At 40.6% G+C, this 24983-nt stretch overlaps 1 protein-coding gene across 2 annotated transcripts in view; it reads right to left on the reverse strand.

Moving 5' to 3' along the window:
• The window catches only part of ITGA9 (integrin subunit alpha 9), a 222723-nt gene that overhangs the window by 67681 nt on the left and 130059 nt on the right, over window positions 1-24983 (reverse strand). For both annotated transcript variants that reach the window (XM_061996749.1, XM_061996750.1), the window contains exon 18: window positions 15892-16042. In XM_061996749.1, coding sequence (XP_061852733.1) covers window positions 15892-16042 — 151 coding nt within the window. The remainder of the gene's footprint in view (window positions 1-15891; window positions 16043-24983) is intronic.

The following is a 24983-nucleotide window of genomic DNA, read 5'->3' on the forward strand; positions in this document are numbered from 1 at the left end:
TGTGAAGGACAAGCCAATGGTAAATCAGCATCTACAGCAACTATAGTGTGAAAATTATTGTTAATCATTGCCTGCTAGGAAAAATAGAGGGAGATATAGGCTCAGTGCAGACTTTCTCAGCTAGACATCATCATGAAACTAGCATCTATCTAACCTCTGTATGCAATGACCGAAGAACATTCAATATCCAACAAAATCATACAATGGAATAGCAAGATCCCACGCATGTGTTGCAAAGCCTTACTTCAAAGGTGTCACAGGGACCATAAGTTTTCCTTTACTTTTCACCAGACAGATCCCCTAACAAGCCCAACCAGCAAATGTGAATGTCACACATGGGAAATCCTGCAGCTTCACTTGACAAAGACCCCCATCATCCCAATGCTTTACAAGAGCAAGTACAAACACATACCTGAGCACACTGACATGCATGCAGCCAAAGGTGTGTATAAGGATCCAGGGCAGTGGAGTATCTGGACGTGTACTCTGATAATGAATCAATTCTTTCATTCATTATCAGAAAAAAAAACTTGAAAGGGGGTTGAGGAACCTCAATACTTCTTTCATAAAAAGAACTCGAGGGGGAAAAAAAAACCAACCCCAAAACGTTTTCTTTGGCATTAGGGAGCGATTTCCTGTCCTATTCCATGATCTCACTAGTAAATGCTGTAGGCACACCCCACCCCCAAGCCCAGTGAGCCTGGCTTCAAGTATCTTGGATTTGCTGCTTATTTTGTGAAAACAACTATTTCTATATAATTAATTAGAGCCTCCTGCCTCTTCCCTCTCCTCCCTGGATGGAAACTATTTATAGATCATGAGCTCACAGATCCCAGCCAACACTGCAAATGTTTGAGAGAAAGACAAAAATCTTTTCTGTTTACTGGATATTCCCAACATTCTTGTTTTCTTTCTCTCTCTCTCTTATAAACACTTATCTTAACCAGTAAAAAGCTAGTGCAGCAGATTTCTAAAGCACACAGTCTCAGGAGCCAAAGAAGCAGAAATTGTTCGCTCAGCTCACGTAAACTTATTTTGGAGCTTAATTGCTTAATAAGAAGTGATCAACAAAATCAATCATATTTTTGTTTCTCCCATCTTTTAAGAGACCTGCATAGCAGCTGGTAAAGCTATAAGGCGAAAGGGGGATTTAGTGCCATCCTGAGAAGTTTCACCTCCTTTGTTGCCACATTAAGTCTCCTTTTGACAGACTGATTAGACTTACATCAGCTTTAGCTGTACTATGCAAACTAAATCTTTCTTTTCCCCAGTCACTGTGAACTGTTGAACTTAATTTCTTCAAGACATAGGAAATAATCCAAGGAACATCACCAAGACCTGCCATCCCCATGGAGCTATTGAGTCAGCTGTCCTTTGTTCATCATGAGGCTGGCCACATTTCAACTACACTGTTTGGCCAGGCCTGACTGTATGACCTCTTTCCATAGGTGTTAATGTATGGCTACACACACTCTGTCAGCAGAGCAGCTCCAGGAACAGCTTCAAGTTCAGAGTTCCACCTGCCCACACAACAATGCTCATCCACTGGAGTCCCAGGAGAGATTTAGATTGGAAATTAGGAAGAACTTTTTCACCGAGAGGTTTGTTTGACACTCGCAGGGAGGTGGTGGAATCCCCATCCCTGGAGATATTTAAAAGATGAATAGCTGAGGTGCTGAAGAAAGTGGTTTAGTGATGGGCTTGGCAGTTCTGGGTTACTGGTTGGACTTGAGGATCTTAAAAGTCTTTTCCAACCAAAACAATTCAATGATTCTATGGAGCATTGTCCACAGAATTATGACCTACCTGGGTGTTTATGTAAGTTTGTAGGTCTGAAGCCATCTCTCTCCCCTACAGCAGCTGTCAGCATCTGTGAAGTGACATCATTTGCTGACACCATTGGTGTAGGAATTCACAGCTACCTCCATGCCCCAGGGAAGACACCTTAGCCAGGCTTGGTACTCACCTCTTTTCTCAGCAAAGGAGGCTGACAGTTCAGTCAGGATAACCTCAGGCTCCTGAAGGCCTCTAATTCCCAAACACAGTCCAAAATAAATGTTTTCCCAGGGCCAGAAAATTCAAGCTGCCTTTTCCCTTCCATCCCCACAAGCTTCTAACACTTCCTAGATCCTATCAGGAAGGAACCACCTGAGCTGAAAGGCTGCAAGAGTAAGCCAGCAGCTACCTTGACTGTAGACAATGGAAACTTCCCAAGGAAGCCTCTTTTCATGTCACATGCCGGGTGCTTTGTTATCAGAGGCTTTGGAGGAGCTCGCAAAGGCCTGAAAGCTTCCCCCAGTCACCTTCTGCTAATGCTCTTCCTTACTTTTAACACTTTGGGATGGAATTTGCCTGCTTCCATGAAAGAACAATCAGGGAAACCTTGGAGGAAGACCAGCACTAGCCTCAAAATCAGTTCATTAATTTTCTACCCAAAAAGGAAGAACATTCTTTTTGTGGGAAGGATTCAGATGAAATCCTCTGTCCCTTGAAGTATTTAAGCAAAATCTGTCTCGAGGAAGTCATGACAGGAAGCCCTGCTTGCACTTCGGTCCCCTTCTGATTTCTGCTTCTTAAAAATCAGCCTTCTGTTTCATCCTTCCTTCCTTTAAAGGATGACAAGGTGCTTAGAACTAAATTACTTCATTTAAGACTGTATTATGATCAGCTCTCTCTCACTTGTTTGTTATGTCACTTGCTCTCTTCAGAGAACCAGGAGAAATCAAAGACAAAAGAGCTGCCTGAATGTAGGATGAGGCAGTTACTGTCACTCCATAATTAAAAAAACTCCTAAAAATGCAAAGAAGTGAAGCACCAAGCTTAGACAGTTTCCCAAGCTTCGCTTACTGAATAGTTTAATGTAATTCCTATCTATATCAAGAAATTACTACCCTCCTAAGCCTGTGTGAATGCCTGTTTAATAAAACCGAAAAAAGCAGTCCAGTGATCCAGTTTTCATCTGTAATCCTCACTAAAGAATCAAGCTCATAACTTCTATTAAGCCACAAGTGCCCTTCACATAACAAGTGTTTTCTACAGTGAAAAAACATAATTATTGCTTGGAATAGAAAGGGAAAGAATTCTTTGCTTGGAACTCTCAGGATAAAACAAACAGGCCCCTTTGCTTTCTTTTCTTTACATGCAGCATTTCAAACCCAAGAATAGTCACTGGGGAAAAGAAAAAGGAGGAAAAAAAAAAGGCTAACATCAGACTTCAGTTAAGAGGTACTGCTTATACTATATTCCAGCTGAGGCAGACAGACACAAGTATACCAGTTTCAAACTGGAATTAACCCACTGGCTCCACTTATGATCATAGCCTAATCACTTTTATTTTCTCCTTCACAGGCAGTTGAGATGAGAGAAGGGAGAAATGATGTCATGATTGTATCTGAGCTGGTAAGACATTATCAGATACTTTCACAGATACTGATCTCATAGATATTTCCAAAATAGATATTGCTCCTATTGCTATGCTCCCTGCCCGATAAATACATATGGATAGATTTATTGGTGCTGTATTAAAACAAAACAAAAATCAAATGAGGTAATAAAGCTAAGACTTTTTTCCCCTCTCTTGGATCAAAGAGCCACCACAACTGGAAACATCAATCTCTCAACTTTCAGAAGTTCTGACTATTCCATCGCTTCCACCTAAAGTTTATTTTTTTTATTAAAAGAAATACTGTTCTGCCTTAGTTGGAGGAGGATTAGAGTGTACAGGATCCCTGAGTTAACAGCTGTCAGAAGTGACTACTTGTCAGAAGTATTTACTTTTTTGGTCTATCCATATTGTACCATTTTTTGAACAAATTCAGCTGCTTTCTTCCATTCACACACTCGCACATCCACTGGTCATTTGAAAGGCACAAAGCAAAACAGAAAGGTAACTGTGTGCTTGCAGTGAAGCAAAAGAAACTATTTCCTAGAGCCAAAATCCATACCATGCACACACACACTGCAAATGACCCAAACACAACCACTTTACAGCAGGTACTTTGTACCCCACGGATTTTTCCCAGCAGTAGCTATTATAGTTGAGGAGACAAGCATGTGCAGGTTAAATTTACACTTGTGGGGTCAATTCAGCAGGTTTTTATACACACCATTTAGTTTTGCATGAGTTTTACAGCTCAATATTGGAAAGAATGGCAACCATCACTTCTAACATGAATTCTAATCACACAGATAATTTCATGCTCTTATTTTCCAGGACCAGTGCCAAGGACTGCAAAGACCAGACATGGTGTGAAGCACCCCTTTCTTTTGCTTGTTATCTACCATAGACAGCAGGATAGCAGAAAAAACCTTCATTGCCCCTCCTAAGTTCATTGAGCTGATTTACTAGATGCCTTCCCCAGCTTCAGTCTTAAGTAGCCACCTTGGAAAACTATGCTTTTGTTGTCATCACTTGAAATGATGCTTTTTCTTTATTCCAAGAGATGTAGAGCTCTCCCTCCTAAAGGCACACAGTGTCATTTTCTGGCATGATGCAGGTTAACAGAGCTTTGCATCCAATAACAGGATAAATAAACGGGAATAAAAGAACTGGGAAGCAAGCTGTCCAGCTGAACTCCCACCATACACAAGGCAAACAGAAAATGGACTCAGGAACCTTCTCTCTGCAGCACTGATCTGGAGGCTCCTCTCCAGTAGTTTGCCAGTGCTGGCTGTGTCACAGCATCAGGAACAGTCCCCGAGATATTAATGCAGCCAAATACAATGCTGGAAACTTGAATTAAATCTAATCCAAACTCCATCTTCCCCATGTATTTGTAACTTGTTTTAGAATTTGTATCTTTACTAGCCTGGTCCAACAACTCTACCAAGCAGACAGAGGCACATGCACAGATGACCACTGGACTGTGAAACAATTGTGACAGGAAATTCAACTCAGACCCAGATCAAGACCAACTCTTGCCAAAGACACGCTTAAAAATGGTTGAATGTGACATACTTTTGTTTACTCTTGACTACACAGTTCATCTTAATAAAGAAATCTGCAAAAGGTAACCCAGGGCACAACTGCCAGTCTTAGAAATCACACATGTTCACAACATTTTTTCAAGTTAAACCAAAGAAAATGGAGATGTAGGTGCAGAATGGGAAAAATACATGATCCACATATACCAATGAATTACAAAATGGTGTCTACTCAGCACATGTACTATCAGTTTGCCAACCAAGATAAAAACTCTGCTCATAAAAAAAACGAAGATACACCTTTTGAAAACACTACACTGGCTATTACATGAACTAATATACTACTAATCCCAAGGCAACTCCTTCATACTCCTCAAGTCCTTGAAGTACAACATATAAAAACATGGAAAATCTTGAGGAAAATGAAAACTAAGGGAAAATCAGGTTTCTGGCTCCATGGTGATATATTTAAAAAGTAACCATAAAAAAACCATTGCATAAAATATCTGACACATATTCAGCTAAATTCAGCAGTAATTTACACTGTGTTGTCCTCTCCTGCCCAAAGCTTTTCTCTATAAAACTGCAGAAACTTTATCTGTCCAGAAACAATGCAATTATCTAGAAAATAAAATTCAGTTCAGTCTTGGAAGTAAAAAAATGTCTGGAATGAGACACTGCTATGTTTCTCTATTCCTCATACCATTACATCTATATCCGAACTCCATATGCTGTTTTAATCTGTCAGCTGGGCATTACATTTGATTTCACCTTTATTTCATAAAAATTGTAGATGAACACGTATCATTTATCTTTATTACTCCCTTGTGAATTGTGCACAGGGATACTATTATAAGCTTAATCACAGCAGTGTCTTCTCAGGCATGTGTGTCCATGCTCTCCAATAACCAAGAGTAAAAATCAGAGACATGGAAGCTCCTGGGATAAGAAACGGCCCAGGGGTAAGCTTTCTTTCACCTCACTTCACATGTAGATTTCTGTATTTATGTACTCATGCACAATGTATCTCACACTCCTAAATTGTGGCTTCATGGCAATATTAACAGATTAACTGTTTTTATTATTACAGATAACCGACGGGTTAGACACATTATCATTCTGTAATAACACAAACACATCTTCCAAACATGATTGTCAAACCCAACAGCAGAAAAAAATAAAGCAGGAGAAATAAAATGAACCAAGAGTCTTTTCCTAGGGGTATTTCTGCAACCACAGATAATATATGCCCACATATATTGTAAGCCTTCTAAGGCATCAGTGATAGAGAATATTGGGTGTGTTCTGCTGCAAAACAACTATTAGCTCTTAGTGTTATAATGAAATGCTTAAATTAATAATAAGTTCAGGATATAAACTCAAATGTCATCAACTACACACAGTTCAATGAGAAAGCAAATTGAAAACTTCACAAATAATTCTAATACAAATAAAATCAAACTGGATGAGGAAATGCCATCAATAAAATCAGTTCTTAGCCCTCACACCCCTGTTCTTCCCTGGTGGTAATTTTCAAGTGCATATAATTAATATTAAGTAATAAAGTTTGGCATTGGGTATTCTCCTGGAATTAATAAACCTCAGCTCAGCCTACAATCCCCAACAACCAAAGCCAAATCTGAAACCTCAGGAAATGCCTTTTGCAAACACACACAGGGCTGGGAGTTTCTCCTTCAGAAACTCAAAATACAAGGCGCATCACAACTTCTTCACAGAAAAACCTGATGACATGATGAATACTACATAATCTAGGGACATTGCTGAAATGAGGAGTTGTAACCCCTTACCTACAGCATCAGGATATTGAAGCAGGTGGTTTTAATATATGTATTTTCTTTTTTTAAAACAAAAGCTTAGCAGTTCACTTATAAGGCTTTACTTTAAGATGTGCCACTCTGCTTTACAGAGCATGTTTTTAATGCTCTCCTCCTTTTTCTCTCTAAGTAGAAATCACTGTGTTACTCTTCTGCAGACGGTTGTGGCCAAAAGTCAAGCTCAGGTTTTCTGGCCTCCTCCCAAAGGCAAACTGTGAAAATGCTGCTGGCTGGGAAAGAGCTTGGCTCAGAGTCCCCTGAGATGGCCTGGAGAGGGGATCCCCAGCTCGCCTCAGGAGCCTGCAATGCAGCCAGCTGAAACGCTCCTTGCTCTTCCTCCCTGCCTTGCTCCATGCCTCTGGTTTTCGTGGAATGCCACAGGAAGCTCCCTCCCTGAAAACCCCACAGATTCGGGGCCCAAAGGCCTCCTTCAGAGGAGTGGTTAACACTCCTGCTTCTGCGAACAGGAATGCAGACTGATGCCAACTGAACCCAGAGTTACGTCACTGACTGTCAGCTTCTCCGGGAGGAGGGAGCCTGCCTCACCTAGTTCCCCGAGAGGAAATCGAGGCTCTCCCAAGAGCTTTTCCATTGTGAAAGAGGCAAAAAAGCAGTGAATGATCAAGAAAGAGGGAGAAGCAACAGAAAGGAAAAAACCTAAAGGCTAGAACTTTCCTTTCACGCCAGAAGAAATCAGGGACTTCACAAGAGAGTCAGAAAATCCACAGCCCGAGTGTCAAATCTAAGGAAAGGAAAGCTTGTGAAATCTTCAGCAGTACTGGCTCCTCCTTGGATTTTCAGCTTTAAAAAAAACCAAACCTTCAGACCCTTAGTCATCTTATTTGACTGTGCAGCTGGGATTTTTAAAAAGACTGTTTCTGCAGACAAAACTGCTGTTGACTTCAGAGAGGCTACGCCTGAAGAATGACTGCAGGATCATGCCTTGGGCTTAGCAAGATTAAAGAGGGCTTTGTTTTTATTTACAGTTCCTATCAGCATCACAGGAAAAATCTGAACTATCAGATGAAAGAGTGACTGTCACCACTTCCAGCCACACAGCACTGCCACTACAACATCTCACATGATGAAGCTGCATGTATATTATACGTATGTTGTAAATATATATTTGCTTTTATATAGTGTACAGATACAGATATTTGTTTACTAATTCTATTGGATTTTTTGCTAAGGGTATCATTTATGTTCTGGCACCATTTTGAGCTGTCTGTCTCAAAATGTGACCTAAAGAAAACTCCTGCAAAAACTGCATTGACCTTTCATATAAAAAACTCAATAAACTTTAAGCTTCAAATTACAACAAAAACAATCTCCCATTTCTTGCTGCTACAGAAGTCACTGAAAGCCGTGCAAATCAATTCTGACTGAAGTCTTTTACAGAGGATGTCAAATTTCAGACAATTTTAAGCCTTATCCTAAGAACACAGGAGTCAAATCTGTCCCACAGATTTCTCACCCCAAATGTTGGCAAGTCTCTCTCCACTGAGTTTAAGAGCAAAATACGATAATGAAGAGAGACACTAGGATACAGGAAAGCCACTGGGGATCATAGAATGGTAGGGGTTGGAAAGGACCTTTAGAGATAATCTAGTCCAACCTCCTTGCAGAAGCAGGGTCACCTAGATCAGGTCGCATAGGAACATGTCCAGGAGGGTCTTGAAGACCTCCAAGGAAGGAGCCTCCACAACCCCTCTGGGCAGCCTGTGCCAGGGCTCCCTCAGCTCAACAGGGAAATAGTTTTTTCTTATATTTAAATGGAACTCTTTGTGTTCCAGCTTCATCCCATTATCCCTTGTCCTGTTGCTAGGTACAACAGAAAAAAGGGATGTCCCAACCTCCTGACACCCACCATTTAGATGTAAATGTTAATAAGATCCCCCCTCAGTCTCCACTTTTCTAGACTAAACAGCCCCAGTTCCCACAGCCTTTCCTTGTATGAAAGGATCTTTCTGTAGGGACAGCATAGCTTTTAAATAAGCTCATACAAGGTCAAATATATTGAGCTTGTTGTGTACCTAGGCTCTATCCTCTAAGGGTGAAAGCCATGGTGAAAGCCCACCTTGGGTGGCACACCAGCAGGTAAATTGGGAATCACTGTAAGCAGGCTTTGCTATAACACAGGTTGCTTTCTGGCCTCTACAGAAAGCACTCCTCATGTAACTCTCTTCATCCACATAGCTGTTCTTCCTTTAGAAAGCCATTCCCCTCGCAGTTCCAAGGGAAGAGCAGGACAAGGCAGTTCAAAAAATCCTCCCTCAATAATCTGAGCCACACAAAGCATCCTAGACTATTCTCCAAAACCACTGGGTATACACAATACAAAGAGTCAAACTAAGAGTCATGACAAGCTACTTCCAGGACAAACACTTTACTCAGCATGTAGCCCTGAGCATAACCTCATCTGATCAGCATAAAACTTCTCCATGTATCTGGATACATATATTATTCCAGGACCATCAAGTCATTCAAAACAGATATTTTGCTAACATTTTACCAACCACAATCTGTTGAAAATCAAAGAACCAACTTTCCCTTTCCCTAATCCTTACAAAAATTTATATAAAATACATTTATTTTTATATAATAAATGTCCACTCTGCCTAACTTCACCTGAAAGAAACGGACATATCATCAAAACTCCTGTAGCCTCAAATTTGAAGTTTCTCATCCTTTCTGTCAAAGTGCTTGGGGTGACCCCCCATGGCAATTCATTGCTTCCTTGCAAGTAGCTTCAGATTGCAAAAAGCTAGATTTTTAAAGCTAGTTGGAGTTAGCTGCATTCAGTTTTACAAGGCCAGAGTAATTTAAGCTTTTGGAACATTAGACACTATGAACTTTCAATGAGATTTTTAAGTGTTCACCTGCTCCTGAAAACACAATTTAAACTCACATAGGCTCATCCAACACTGAGAAGAACAAGATCTGAAGTCCTGCAAAACCATGGCTTCTGATTCATTTATTACAATTGGGGTTTTGCCAAAAGACTTCAGGATTCTATTCATCAGGTTGATTTGTTGGGAAAAATCCCAAAGACTTCTTTCAGACACACATGATAAATTGGAGTAATGGAGAAAAATTTACAGTACTAATTACAGATCTAAACCCAGTCTCCAGTCCCTGAATATGGGGAGTGAGACATGAAGCTCCAAGTAGAAGGTCTGGATCAAATGTTTAGGCTTCATCAATTCCCACCTGCTAAGAGCAAGGGGATACTAGACTGTTCCAACAGCCCCTGGCCTGAAAAAAGTGCTGCTCCTTACTTATCCCTAGGGAAGGATAAAAACTGAAGTTTTCATTGAATATTCACAGAAAAAGAAGATGAATAGAAATGATGATATCAGATAGCTTGAACTGCATGTGTTCCTTTCTTCTCAATCAATAAATTGGATAATTTTACTCCCTAGATCCAAAAAGTTTTGGTGTACTCAGGAGCAAAAGTGAAGCATTAGATCTGCAACAACGGAGAGGCAGCATGTGGTATGCTTACTGTGACATGGTTACTGTCACGCTGCTCATGTTCCCAAGCCCTGGCTAATAAAAGCTCTCCTGGCAAAAGCCCCCCTCAGGTAACTGATACATGGCTTGGGCAATCTTCCAGATGCACTTGTATCAGCTCAAGGGGTGACAGCTTCCATGCTACTTGGCATCGCTCCACTCTGACCCTCTGGCAGAGTGGCAGACAGGAGCAAGTCCAACTCACTCTATGCAAAATCAGCTGAATTAAACCAAACCACTAATTAAAATGGTTTCTGCTAACCAGATGGATGAGAATTGAGACTGATCAAGTTAACTTGTCTGGCAACAGATCCAAAAGGGAAGTAATTGCTGGAAAAAGAGACGTAATAAATAACCAGGTCCTACATTTTCTTCCAGTGGCACAGCTGGATGCAAAAGAAGGCATATGTCTCTGCCTTTTGTGCCCTATCAGTATCCTGCCCCTGCCAGCTTTAAGACACTTAGAAAGTATGAGCAGTATGGGAAACCAGTGTAAGAGAATTTCCAATTTGGAAAAAAATTATACTCTGCCTGTGTTTGCAGCTCTCATGGCCAATCCCAGTCAAGAGACACTGGCAAGCACTCTGGGAGTGAGGAAGAAACAGCTCATATCTAAACTGCATGAACTCCCTGCTAATCCAGAAAGAAACAGCACCACGTTTACTCATCAGAAGTAAATCCACAGCATGACTCTGGTTGTTGACAACATTCATCGTTAACAGCAAAGTTTCAGGTACACATTGATGAAGGAATCATGGACAATTAGTGTGTCTGAGGAAAACATAACTGCTTTTCACTCTGCCCTGGTCTGGCCATGCTAACTTCACTCAGCTGCTGCTTGCGATAGCTGCTGTGAGAAGCAGCAGTAAATGTTATACATAGTTGGCTTTGGATACTGAGAGCCTGTCCCAAACTTAGGAACTGCCTAAGGATGGTCAGCAATGGGGTATCCTGATCTACTCTCTCCATAACCAACAAGGTTAGTGGATTCCCACCAGCCCTTGTTGCAGAGCGTGGAGAGATTAATACTATACTTACTGGGTCATTGCTGTTGTTTTTACTATTTTCATGTTATATATGCTATTTTTATACTCTCATGAGAGAGCTGGTCCGATTTAGTAGAGTGCAGTGGTTTTGTGTAGCCAGGTTTTGGTAGAAAAGGGCTACACGGGTGGCTTCTTTAAACAAAGAGCTGCCAGAAGCTTCCCCCGTACGTGATAGGGCCAGTGCCAGTCAGCTCTGAGATGGACCCACCACTGACCAAGGCCTGACCAATTAGTGATGGAGGTAACGCCTCTGTGATTAACGTGTTGGAGGAAGGGAAGAAGTTGCTGCACACATGCTGAACTGCAACAGGAGCAGAAGGGAGTGAGAATGTGGGAGCAACATCTCCACAGATACTAAGGTCAGTGTAGAAGGAGGGGGGAGAAGGTGCTCAGGCACTGGAAGAGACATTCACCTGTGATGCAGCCTGTGGTGAGGCAGCTGTGCCCCTGCAGCCTGTGGAGGCCACGGGGGAGCAGAGACCCACTCGCAGCCCGTGGAGGAGTCCACGTCAGAGCAGGTGGATGCCTGAAGGAAGCTGTGACCCCACGTGAAGCTCACCTTGGAGCAAGTTCCTGGCAGGACCTGGGAACCCATGGGGAGAGAGAAGCCCATGCCAAAGCAGGTTTGCTGTCAGGACTTGTGACCCTGTGGGAGACACACATTGGAGCAGTCTGTTCCTGAAGGACTGTTTTCCCCTGTGGATGAGAGCCATGTTGGGGCAATTCATGAAGAACTGTATCCAGTGGGAAGGACCAACATTGGAGTAGTTCATGGAGGACCATCTCCCGCGGGAGGGACCCCACACTGTAGCAGTGGGAAGTGTGAGGAGACCTCCCCCTAAGAAGATGCAGCAGCAAAGTCTATCTGTAATGAACTGACTGTAACCCCCATCCCCCTTGTGCTGCTGAGGGGGAGGAGGTAGAAACTCAGGAAGGAGGAGGGATGGGAGGAGATATTTTAAGATTCAGTTTTTATTTCTCATTTCCCTACTCTGTTTTCATTGCTTGTTAATAAATCAAACCATTTCTCCCCAAGTTGAGTCTGTTTTGCCTGTAACAGTTATTGCTGAGTGATCTCCCTGTCCTTAACTCAAGAGCCCTTTGTTATGTTTCTCTCTCCCCTGTCCAGTTTATGAGGGGAGGGACAGAATGACTTGGTGCACACCTGGTGCCCAGGCAGGGGTAAGCCATCACGTACAGATATAGTTCTCTCTACACCACATTAACTGCCAATTCCAGTGAGCTTACAGTGCTTTGTCTGCAACAGCACTGAAAATACCCCTCCATGATGAACAGCAGCTAACAAACATTTAGCAAGGTGTCTCTTGCTGACAAGCATCTTCAACAAAACATCACAAGCCAGGATACAGTTCCAGTAGATGTGTGAAATGTTGTAGATATTAGTAGTAATAGCTTTTTATCTTTTTTTTGTCCAGACTCAGCACAAAGCAGCACACAGCTGTATCCTAAGTCTTCAGGAATTTTACCAGATAAATTTGGTACTTTGTAGTTATATGCCCATTTCCCCATAAATGTCCCCCGTATTTAAAAAAGGTGAAGGGATCTTTGACTGCAGAAGGACAGTGACATCTTTGTGAAGACAGCCATTTCAAAGGGCAATAGGGGTGAGAGTTAAAAGCACTACAGGGAGCACAGGCAGGAATGAGAAGTCAGCCTATGCCACATACTGTGCCTCTCAATAGCGGGACTATCTGTCAGGAGCAGTGGAAAGAAAATGCTGGGCTTCATCCATGGAGATGGAGAGGGCTGGCTGCAGCACAACAGGAAGATCTGACAGTGGAATGGGTGGAATCTCCTAAATGTCAGTTGGTTAATCATTTTTCATCTCACAGAGATGTTACAAAGCCTTACCAGGTGTCACAGAATCATACTATCATAGAAAACCCGGTTGAAAGGGACCCCAAGGATCACCTGGTGCAACCTTTCTTGGCAAAAGGGTGACCTAGACATGATGGCCGAGATGTCTAGTTAAATGTCCAGTGTTGGGGAATCAACCACTTCCATGGAGATATTACTGCAACAGTTGATTGCTCTCTAGGTAGTGTCTCTATCCACCCCAGCTCATGAAATCTCAGTCTCCAGAAAGGAAAGAGACCTAGATCTACTGAAACTCTTCAGGGAATGCTATTGCCATCATCCACGAGCTAGGCCAGCTCATTTCTTCTCAAACACATGTGGCCTTCTGTGTCAACAACTGCTGAGAAAACTCACATTAGCATTTTGCACTGTCAGGTCTCATTGTAACCTGTCCATGGAACGAAACAAAACTGCTCCAAATCTACTAGAAATCTCCTCAGTGGGGACATAGGAGACTGTCAGCATCTTGAAAGGATTACAGAGACAGATTACAAAAGACCTCCACACATGATCATTGTTCACAGAGCCACCTTGCATAAAAAAGATCAGGCAGTGACGTGGAAGAGACCATTCTCTTCCACTTCTGACATTACTCATTAAAGTGCAGTTGCTGTTGAAAGTTTCCCACACGAAGCAGGTCTTGATTCCAAAATTGCTCCACTAAGGGAAATGTTAGGATTCATTTTTGTTCTGGCTTTATATTCTGGATTTCTGCCTGGGTAATGTTCAACCAGGAACAAAATCTATTTAAAGTACATGCACAGTACGCATTTTGCATAGATGTCAAAGGATGGGAGTGGGTAATGAAACATGGAGGTTGTGATATTTATGTTTTTAAAAAAAAGAAGTAAATCATTGTTCAAAGAGCTTAAGGAAAACCTAACACTGTAACTGAGGCTGTGATCCAGTAATGCAATTTCCCAGCTGGAAAAAATGGTGAGGCCAACAGTATATTGTAACAATATATTTGCTTGTAAAGCAAAAGCTAACAGAGGAAGCAAAATAGCCCAACATAACCATGGGACTCAGCTTTTCAAAAGTGTTACTAAAATAATTCTCAGAAGAAAAACCCCAAATCCTATCAAAGCTATCACAAGAACAGTGGAAGAGAAGAAATAATAGCAGCCTGTACCCTGATTCTGTTTTGCAAGACCTGAAGAAGAGGGAAGCCTGCATGCCTCCTTGATGTGTGCTGTGGTTCTTTCATTACTATTTTTTAAAGAAATACTAGCTTCTATTAGCAGAAGACACACTGACTACTGAGATAAACTTATAACAATGTATTCTGCTTCCAGAATCTGCTCTGAGGCAGCATTCCGTATGGATGTTTCAAGCCTGCAATAGACCCATGATCAAGGTAAAATACCAAGGGAAACAGCACATCATTTTTAGCTTGTTCTCCTCACAGTTTTGGCCAAGAACAACAAATACAATTGGTGTTCGTGTATGTGAAATAATCAACATGTAAGCACAGAAGGAAAAAAACAAACCCACCACAACTTTTGAAAGAACACGCATCAAGCTTTGTTTCTTTTCCAGTGCTAAGGAATGGAAACCCTCCCACTGACTCCAACGGGAGCTGGGCCAGACCCTGAAAGTCTTCACATAAAACTTCCATGAAGGAGAAGTTGCATATTTTCATACGGCATGTTTTATTTTATCCTCTTTTTTCCTATTGATAAACTACACGCTTGCAACACGTAATGTCTGAAAATGAAGCTTATAATACAAAGCCAACTTTGAGGCTTGCAACTGTATTAAATGTAATAGTCAAAATGGAATACTGAGAGATTTAACATGCATAAGGAATGATCATATTTTGGTTAAGTATGTAATGAGTTCCTTTAAGAGGTTTATAATAACCAAAATCCTATCATAAACCATGATAAATAATGGCAATGTCATTGGTTCAATGGACCAAGTTAATCCCACACTTCGCAGCAGTTGTACTACTGTTGTTAACATTGCTCTTGTGGCTTGCAAAGCCAAGCAAAGCTCCAGCAGACACATAAACAACTGAAGAACAGGAACAAACAGACAGAACATTGCTAGGACTGTATAGCTCCTATCTGTACAATTATTTTCACATTGCACACAGCTTTTACAACCTTCAGTTTGCAAAAAGGCTCAATTTAACATTTGTATTTCAACAACTTCATCTGTAAGTGAACTCACACTAATGAAAACATCCAAGTATTTAATTCTAAATGTAAGCAGACTAAACCTCAAAATATTAATCTGACTCCATGTGGGTGAAATAAAAAGCACTTTTGAGCTCATGGATCTAGTGATGTGCCCTGGCCACAACACAAACTTGCACCAGGATGTGAGCAAAGAACAGCCTTACATCTTTGTTTCAACAGGTTAAAAATCTAGGAGCCCAGGTCACAAGATGATCAGGACTGTTGAGTACAGTGTGGCACCACTCAAACTAGAGGCATCCTTTGTATTTCAGTGCTATCTGGTACACTATTGGTTTTGAAACGAGTCTTTCTCTGCTTCTTAATATCTCAACCAAATGGTCTTTCTTTTTCATTAGTGTACCCCAAGTAACAGTGCTTCATCTTCTACAGAATACACAAGGTGTAATTTAGACAGCTCAAACCCACACAAGTTAAAAAAACCAACCCTCAACCAATCAATTACATTTGCCTAAAGTTAAGAGACTTGCTCACAGTGCAGTTGGCCTTTCTTACCTTTTGCCACATTTTGATGAAGAAGAGCTCCCCAGAAAAATTGAAGAACACATTGGTGTCATAGGCGTCATCCCCAACGTTAGAGATGGAAACATTAAGTGAGATGTTCCTCACTGCTCCCAGGGCCAGGTAGGCAGTTCTGTCATCAACGCTGTAGGCAGAAACAGTTACACTGGTTTAACTCTAGGCAACTTTCATACCCTGGTCATTCTTTCTTCCTCATACAGAAGTGTCACAACACAAGTGCTTAGAAGCTTGGCAGTCAGTAATTCAGGAATGTGCTGAATAGACAATGCATGGTGGGGGGGCCATACTGGGAATAAGCAGCTTCTGAGTCCTGGTTCTGACCCTACCTTTCTAGTAATTTTCTGACAAATCTCCTTAAAGTTGTGCTATGGATAGAAAAAATGGAAAAGAGGGTCAGATAAAATCCAGACACTGGTGTAAGTGAAAAAAATGGATGGAAATGACAAGAAATGTCCACTGAAGGAACGTAACTAATCTTTCTTCAGGTATTTATGCTGGTCCTAACACAATGGAGTCACCTTCTGTAAGTGGAATATCAAGGCAATGGCTGAATTAGCATAACAGCTACATATTGTGAATCAATTCACCATTGTAATATGGCATCACAGATTACAAACACACACAGAAACACACACAGAGACAAATAGAAATATTCATAAACATAAGCCACTCCTTGTGCTGGAAACATACACATTGGCACACGCTGCTCTTCTGCATATCAGCAACTCTCTGAAAATGGCTGGGGTGCAGGATGTGAGCTGTCTTTAAAGGCAGCCCATCCCTCTATCAACACCAGCACTCCACTGCCAGCCTTGCTCATGGTACTGCAGGCAGAGTATTTGCATAAAAGCAGGTTCCTGGAAATGTGGTGCTTATTAACCCTTCTGCATCTTCTGCCAGCCATAGCCATACCGGACTTTCAAAGGCAGAGCTCGCTGGGCTCCACCGCCCTGTATTTGACAAGTTTCTACTCAGGTGTTTCCAAAAGTAGGTACCAAAGCAGCCAGAGGCTCTGGTAAGTTTAAAGGAAGATGATCTGCACTCAGGCTTTAAAGCTGACAGTTGTGGACTGGGAGTATAACCTTCCCATGTAATGCAGACAATATTTGTAACACATTTGTTTCCTGTACTTACTTCATTTGTGAAACCCAAAATTATGCCTTACAGCTCAATGACAGTTTCTTATAAGGCAGATATCATAGAATCATAGAATAGTTGGGGTTGGAAGGGACCTTTAGAGATCATCTGGTCCAATCCCCCTGCAGAAGCAGGTCCATCTAGAAGATATAATTCTCCAGGCAATATGTCTGTTTTCTCATGCTTACAATCTACTGCAGACACTAATCAATCCTACCAATAATTGGAGATTTTGTTTTTTAAACTTTATAGTTTATTCTCATAGTCAACTGTTAGTGCAAATAAACATTTGCAAAAGTGTATGCAGGGCACGATCAACTGCAAAAGTAGTTTGAGATGTTAAAATCATTTAAGTTTTGCTCCTTATGTACCAAATTGATGGCACAACTACATGAGAGTACTTGGAAGCATTTAACCTTTTGACCCCAACTTCAACATTTACTGTTGAAAAGCAGATAGATTATGAAGATGCCAAATAATCTGCTGAGATTTTCTAATAATCAAAAGTGCATATTTGGAAGCAAACAAATAAAACAATCATTTATTATTGTGAATTAGTTCTCATGAACTTTTTCATCTCACTTCTTGCAATCACTTCAAAACTTAACCAGCATCTGTCAAATCCACTGGCAAAAACTGGAAATATCTTCAGTGAGCAAAGAAACTTGACTAGATATTTATTTTAAGCAAGGTTGATACTAAATGCAACACCTGCAACAAAATCCTCTCTGAATTGGTAGTAGCAGCACTTGGACATTTAACAGAACATAAAGTCAAGACAATTGGGAATAGTCTTTTGTTCCTACTGAATATTAAGAGACTCCAAATACTATTTAAAACTAAACTCCCCCAAAAATATGTCAAAATAAGCACCACTGGATTCCATTACTCCTTTTTAAAGCTATCTCTCCTCTGTTAAAAGTGCATCATACTAAAATTATGCTTTTAACAATGTTTTCCTCAGCTGAAAAATAAAACCAAGTTTCTAGGAGCTCACTGTGGTTGCTCCTTCACATAAAATTCACACACTAACGAACTCTGAAAAACCTCACTGCTTTTAGGCTGGCAGAGGAGTTCAGTTCTTCCTCTGAAAGGCTGTATGAGACTACACTGAAAGTCCCATTTTAAGAGAAGAGGTTTCTGAGTCATTAAATCTGCATACATCTGGAACAAATTAGGTTCACTTGCAATGAGGGTTAGGAATCTCCCTGTTCACAGAGGAGCTCCCAGGCTCTGTTTGCTGCCTGAGAGAGTAACGTCACTGGACATGGACAGCCTCCTGCGACGCTGGAGTAGCTCTCCTGCTGAACTGGTGGCAGCCTCCTCCAGCACCTGCTGCACATTAAGCACCCTAAGCTGGCAAGTCAAAAGCTGTCAGCTAAAGAACTCTTGTCACCTGACAGAAACAAGAAACAAACTAAAGCCACTTCTACATCTTGACAAGGTATGTCAAACAACTTAAGAAACATAATCAAGCAACAGCTTTCAGTTTGTGCTCTGTTGGATAAGAACTATAAAGCCACCAACATCCTCACCACAACCCTTGTAACCTTGCTCACATCAAGGAAGAGAGGCTAAAAATAAAAACAGACTCAGAAGAGGAAAAAATACCAATATATAATCACTTTACTGGACAGAACACCAGCATATCACTACATCAGGCACTACACATAAACAATGAACTGAATACAAGTTCCAGGCAGAATGTAGACATATAATAAGCAACCACATTTGTATACACATATGTACAAGAACATGAAGGATGTCAAGCTAATAATGTTTGCATGGAAAGGGAGAGAAGTTTGACATTTGGAAGCACTAAATACCTGCAGCCTTCATTCACGTGACCCAGACTTGCAGGTTACCAGCAATTCTGAAAATCAGGCTCCGCATTTCTGCCGCGGTTGTGAATTCGCCGGCCATGGTACTACACGTCAAATGTAAATAGAAATGTTTAATGTTTTCCTCATAAGTGATTAAGAAAGGGAAACTAAGACCAGCTGGAAAGGCAAACCAAAAAGTTCTGCAATTTTTATTTCACCACCTCCCAAGATGCTCGTGTTTTTAGTAACATGCGTCAGGGGAGACATAATCTGCATTCCAAAGGTACACAGGGACATATTTCTCTATTTCCTGCACTAAAGAGATGATTGTTGTGTTTTTTTAATTGAAAAAGCATTTAGCACTTCCTCTCAGCCTGCACAGATCATATGTAGGGCAAGGAATGTGATGGGGTCACACTTACTCTGTTATTTGGGGTCACTGACTTTCTCTTTTTATATTAGGAGCCTTTCTTACAGCAAATCCACACCCACATCAATAAATCACCACTATTGCTTGATGGACAGTGGAAGATCTAGCTGGGGTCAGTTAAGACTGCAAGTGGGTAAAACTACTTCAAACAGCTAAAGTCCAATCTATCCTCCATTTCCATCCAAGTCCTACTTTTTGCTTTTAAGTGAGCAAAAGGTTTAAGTCAACAATACTGGTCCTGTGACAGATCCAAACAGACTTCTGCTTTCAGCAATCAGTGTTGCAATTGGTCTTCACAGTTACTATGACACTTGAATATTAATTTGTCTCCACAGACTCTTTACATCGCCCTGAAAACCTTTCTTCTGGTGGGTTTTAATCACAGGCACCAGGGTCAGTTGAACTTTGGGCGAAGTTTTGAAGGTATTTAAATGTCAAGGGCCAATGAAAACCTGAAACCCTCAGCTGACCTTCTGGGAATTTATTTGATATCTCAGTGCAAAATGGAGAGGTAGCAGCTCTATAAACAGAATCCAAGTAATAATTTTTAACAACCCCACAGGGAGCAAAGCTATTGGGTTTTACAGCATTTGGTCACACTGTCTTGCCTTCAAGATCAATTCTCTGCAAATTTCATGGCCAAACAGTCAAGATAGCATGGCTTATTGTGTGTTATCTGAGTGGCTCCCTTCTCCTTCTCTCACTCAAGCCTATGCTAGCCAAGGGGCTGAGATGCCATGCAGTTGGTGATCACAGCCTACCTGAGATAACTAAACCAGCTATGATGAACCAGCCCAGAGCTCATCAGATTATTTCATTAATGATCTTACCTATTTCTAATTCTCAAGTGGAAACTTTCCAGTGTGATCTGAGTAGCTGATAACATGAGGTGGTAGGAAAAACATATTAGAGAATTTGAGGACTAGTCACCCAAGGTTCTGTGTTTGAAAACAGTATCATACCAACACTTCTCCCTGTGAAGACTTGAGTAGCAGCATGCCAGTGCTTCCCCAGAGGAGGAAACAAAGGTCTCGTATGACAAAAAGGGCTTACTGCAATAAGCTTGGGGCCAAGGAGATTGGACATGCCACTATACTTCTGGAGCAAACCTGCCATCTCTAGTGCCTCAGTTACCATATATATTACAATTCAGGGACTTGCCACCTTTCCTGCACTTTAATTTTAAACACAAATGCATTTGAGTAGTAAACAGTGCAGAAAAAGAACGCTCTAGGAAATCCTTTTTGCTCTTTATTATGGTATTGAAACAAAGTGATTTCCAGTTATAGCTAGGTAACATACTTTCTAAATTTCTCTGGAAATTGTCTTCTTTTCCTCAAATATATTTTCTTCACATAAATCCCCCCTAATGACACAATTCCCCCTAATGACACAATAGACATAGCCCCTGGAAACCTATGTCTTCAAACTTTTAAGTAAAAAAGATGGAGCAGAGAACAACACCAATTTAAAAACACCCTTTACCTGGTCACCCTGCAGACATCTGGTGCCTTTTCATTATCAGTAATTTCAATTGTACCCAGATGTTCAGATCCTTTTACAAACCAAACTGAAGAATCAATGAGGAAAGAGATACTTCTGTTTTCACAGACTGTTTACTCGAAGGAGCAGCTTTTGGGTTGAATGGAGCTATCCTGGCTTATGAAACTGTCACATGAAAGTGAGATGAGGCACACCACCTACAGAAGCTCTAATCTAATCTTTCACCCTTGCAGACACACATACAAACCAACATATTTTACAACCACAAGCAGCATCCTTGAAATCAATGGTACTGTGCCTCTAGGACAAAGTTGTCCCTGCACATATATAAGACAGTAACCTAAAATTAGAACACAAACAAAAACTAGTTGATAGTGGCAGAAAGAAATGCAAACGATAAATAGTTCCAGGCACATAGCTGAAAGTTGCACACACCAGCCTGTCGTGAAAGAAACAATCTCTTCTGTTTTCCCTCTTTGTTAAAATACTTGAAGAGCTGTTAAAATCGTGATTATTGACGATAGATCTGGCCTTGAAATATGAAGATAAATAATCAGTAGCACTAACATACTGTTTCTAGGAATTAGATCATTAACAAAGTCATCACAGAAACCACATATTTAATATAAAAATGATGTCTTCAGAAATAGGTCTGCTATTATCATCTAGCTTCAATTGCTTGTCCCATTCATGCAAGGTTGAGATGCAATATCCAATTTAAAAAGCATATGTAGCTGAGCATCAATGACAAAAAAGACCAGTGCCCTATCCAGCAATCGCTTTCAGAGATCAATAAAAAGCAGTTAATCAGAGGTAAAATGTTAGAAACAGCACAGGTTTGTAACTTTAGGAAATTTGTTGTGCAGTAGCAGGTGTTATACCTCAGGAGTAAATTATGTCTAAATGTCAAATGTGGTAAGTAACATCTACCCATATCAGCACATTTCCTCTATAGCACAATGATTTACTTGGTGACTTCTGAAGAATCTCAGCCTTACTAGATTTTGTAACTGCAGGACATAATACATATATATGTGTGTACATACATGTGTATATATGCATCAGTGAAGGTATATTCTGCAAGTATAACACAATGATGTGTCTGCTTAGCATTGTAGTCTGTACACGAATCAAGAACTTCACCTCTGGAGGCAGCTAACATAAGGCAGCACTGCCTGAAGTTAAGCTTTTGTTTTGTTAGCTTTATACTTCAGTTGCTACAGCAAGAAACAATATGGTGACTTGAACTATCTTTGGCCCATAAAATATTGATGTTGAGATGTTGACAAGGAAGTCCAGGTTACACATTAGCTCAGCAATGAATTAAAATTATATGAAACAGCATATCTTTTGGGTCTAGTTCAAAAAAATAAAGAGCAAAATTCTCCTCTAGTAGATACAGTCAAGCGATTCTTACAAAACAAAACCCATATTTAAGAAGTGACAAGACTGGCTTGTACAGCATCCCTGACTGATCACCAGTGGCCTGTTATTAGCAAACAGGGATTCAGAATTTGTATTCTTGGGTGAGATGTGGACTACTGAGGTTTGTTACCACTCATCACTTGATGGCTCTATTACCATCCATGTGAGTTCAATCACCATATGTTCAAAAAAAAAAAACCCAGACCTGCCCACTGCTATCAAACTGGACTTATTTATTTTAGCAGAGATTTATGAAGCTCTGAGCACAACTAACCAGATGGAAAGCAAGAAACCATTCCTTTATCTCCATTCACCCTCAACAAGGGAAAACATTCCCTCATTCCTGAGATGATGCTCCCACTGCAACTTATACTTTCTCCTGATTGATTGCAGGCCCTGCTAAACAGCCCTTTCAGGAAACTGGGAATCCCATCCTGGATGAGCTACAACAATTTTTTCCTTGTGCCTCATAAACACAGCATTCAACACACTAACTCTCTGAAGATAAAAGATAAATCAAAGTAAATATTAATTAGGAATCAAAACTGCTTTCTGCATTCACTGAAAAGACTAAATCCCAAACAGAATTACAACTGTACTAAAATGATACTATATGGTATGAGCACTTTGTTTACTGTACTCTTTACAGCACAGCAAGTTACTTGGAAATAGCAATAAACTGCACAATTTATGAAATCACTTAAAGTGTGAAACTTGTATGACATTTTGAGCAAACAAAAAACAATCTACTTGTATCCATTGTTTGTATTTTGTCTTCTGTTTTTCCTTGGAAATACTTCTTTTGGTAGATTAAAAGATGTTGAATAAGGACAGCACCAAGTAAGCAGTGAGAAGCACACGACTGTGGTGGGATTGGCCATGGCTCTGCATTTGTGTCTCCAGAGCTGAGAACATCCATGTTGGTACACACAGCCTTACACTCACAAAGTCTTGACTGAAAACTCGAGACTTGCTTTCCTAGCAGTAGAAATGCTAAGTCATAGTATTTACTCATTTTGCTTTGGTTGTTTCTTGTAAAGCAGAAAATGAGCTCCATCTGAGCAGCTCAGATGGGGAGCCAGGGCAGCCTGTCTCGGGGAAACAGAACGTCACGAGTATTTTTGAAAGAAGTGTTTGTTCAATGAAAGATAAAACAAGTGAAAGCAAATTCTTCATCTGCTATGAATGAAGAGGAAGGTAAAAACAGATATTATCAGGGTATGTAATTAAGTTCCAAATGAAAGGATATTGTTTTTTCTCATCATGACTGTTTTGTTAAGATGCACTTCAGGGGCATAAAACCACAACGGGCATGCCGTGAACCGTGAGGCCTCTCTGGAAACAAATCCCCATTGTGTGATCAAAGGAAGATAAGTGCTGAGGCGTGAGCATGGTCAAATTTATGAAACAGTTTTAAACCCCAGGCTTGTGGCTTTTCTCCATGGGTTTGCAAAAGCCTATGATCAGTGAAAAGCTCTATTAACTTTTTAAAATAAAATACTACTATATTAATGAGATATACTGAAGAAGTTCAAACTTTTTGATCAAAATATTATGCTATTTCTCTTTCCTTCATAAGACACTGATTTGCTGCACTGTTACTGCACTAACCTCTTTTGGGCCAGTACATCTTACGCTAGTGAAAAGCAAATCGGACAAAGCTGTCATAACATGTTTCTATCTACAGTCTCTTTTTGCTCATAATTTGACAAGTCATATATGAAACTGCAGAGGTCCATTTTTCAAATGCAGGTACCTAATGTCTGACAATGTACCCAGTGAACCAGAGGGAGTCCTGCCACTGATGTTAATAGATCCATGAACACATTCATCCTTGTGTCTATGGCACAGCACTTCCAAAGCCACCCAGTTTGCAGCTGCATATCTAGTCACCTAAGTGAAATTATGCATTCTTCACTAATACAAATATTATGTTTCTGAACTTTAGTTTTTAAGCTCAGTTGTTGGGGGCGGGGGAGCCATCAGATGGTGGTGCACACTCTCCCTTGTCTTTTGAGTGAGGTCTGGGTTAGGCATTGGGAGATTACATCCCATTAAATCACCTAACTGCCTATCAAATACAGAGCTGTGCATAAAACAGATCACAAAAACTGAAGGAGTGCTAGCAGAAAACATAGTAATCCTTTATTAAGTCACAGAAGGAATCTATTTGCCAAAACCAAATCCCCTCAGCCTTAGATGATCTCTAAAGGTCCCTTCCAACCCCTACCATTCTATGATTCTGTGAAGCTGACCAGAAGATAATGGAAAATGCTACTTCATTTACTATTTCATTAAAATGGAAATGTTTCATATTCAGTTTTTGCAGATTGGGGTTTTGTCCATTCTCTGGCAAATTCCAGAGAGTCCAACAGAAGCAGAAGTGGCCCAAGTCACAAACTTGACATTTCAACTGGAAAAGGGCATTTCTTTAAAAATCCGGCATTTCTTTAAAAATCCCATTTCAGAAGAGAACTTTTGAAAGCATCAATTCCAACTCAGAAAAACTCACAATTTAAAAAACCCTCAAAATCTCTGCAAAATGCACCTGTCATCCCTTTGGCTTTTGCTTCCAATTTCACATTTCCAAAATAAACAATCTGCAGGAGTATATATGGGAATTCCAGCCACTCTGTAGGGGAGGAACATAAATTTGAGTCTAATGAATGGTGGCTATTAAGGATGCTCTGAACCAACATGTAAGAGCTAGTTGCTTATTCCAAACAGCCAAACATAGACTCAGAAGT

Source organism: Colius striatus, chromosome 5, assembly GCF_028858725.1.
Source record: "Colius striatus isolate bColStr4 chromosome 5, bColStr4.1.hap1, whole genome shotgun sequence".
Lineage (NCBI taxonomy): Eukaryota > Metazoa > Chordata > Aves > Coliiformes > Coliidae > Colius > Colius striatus.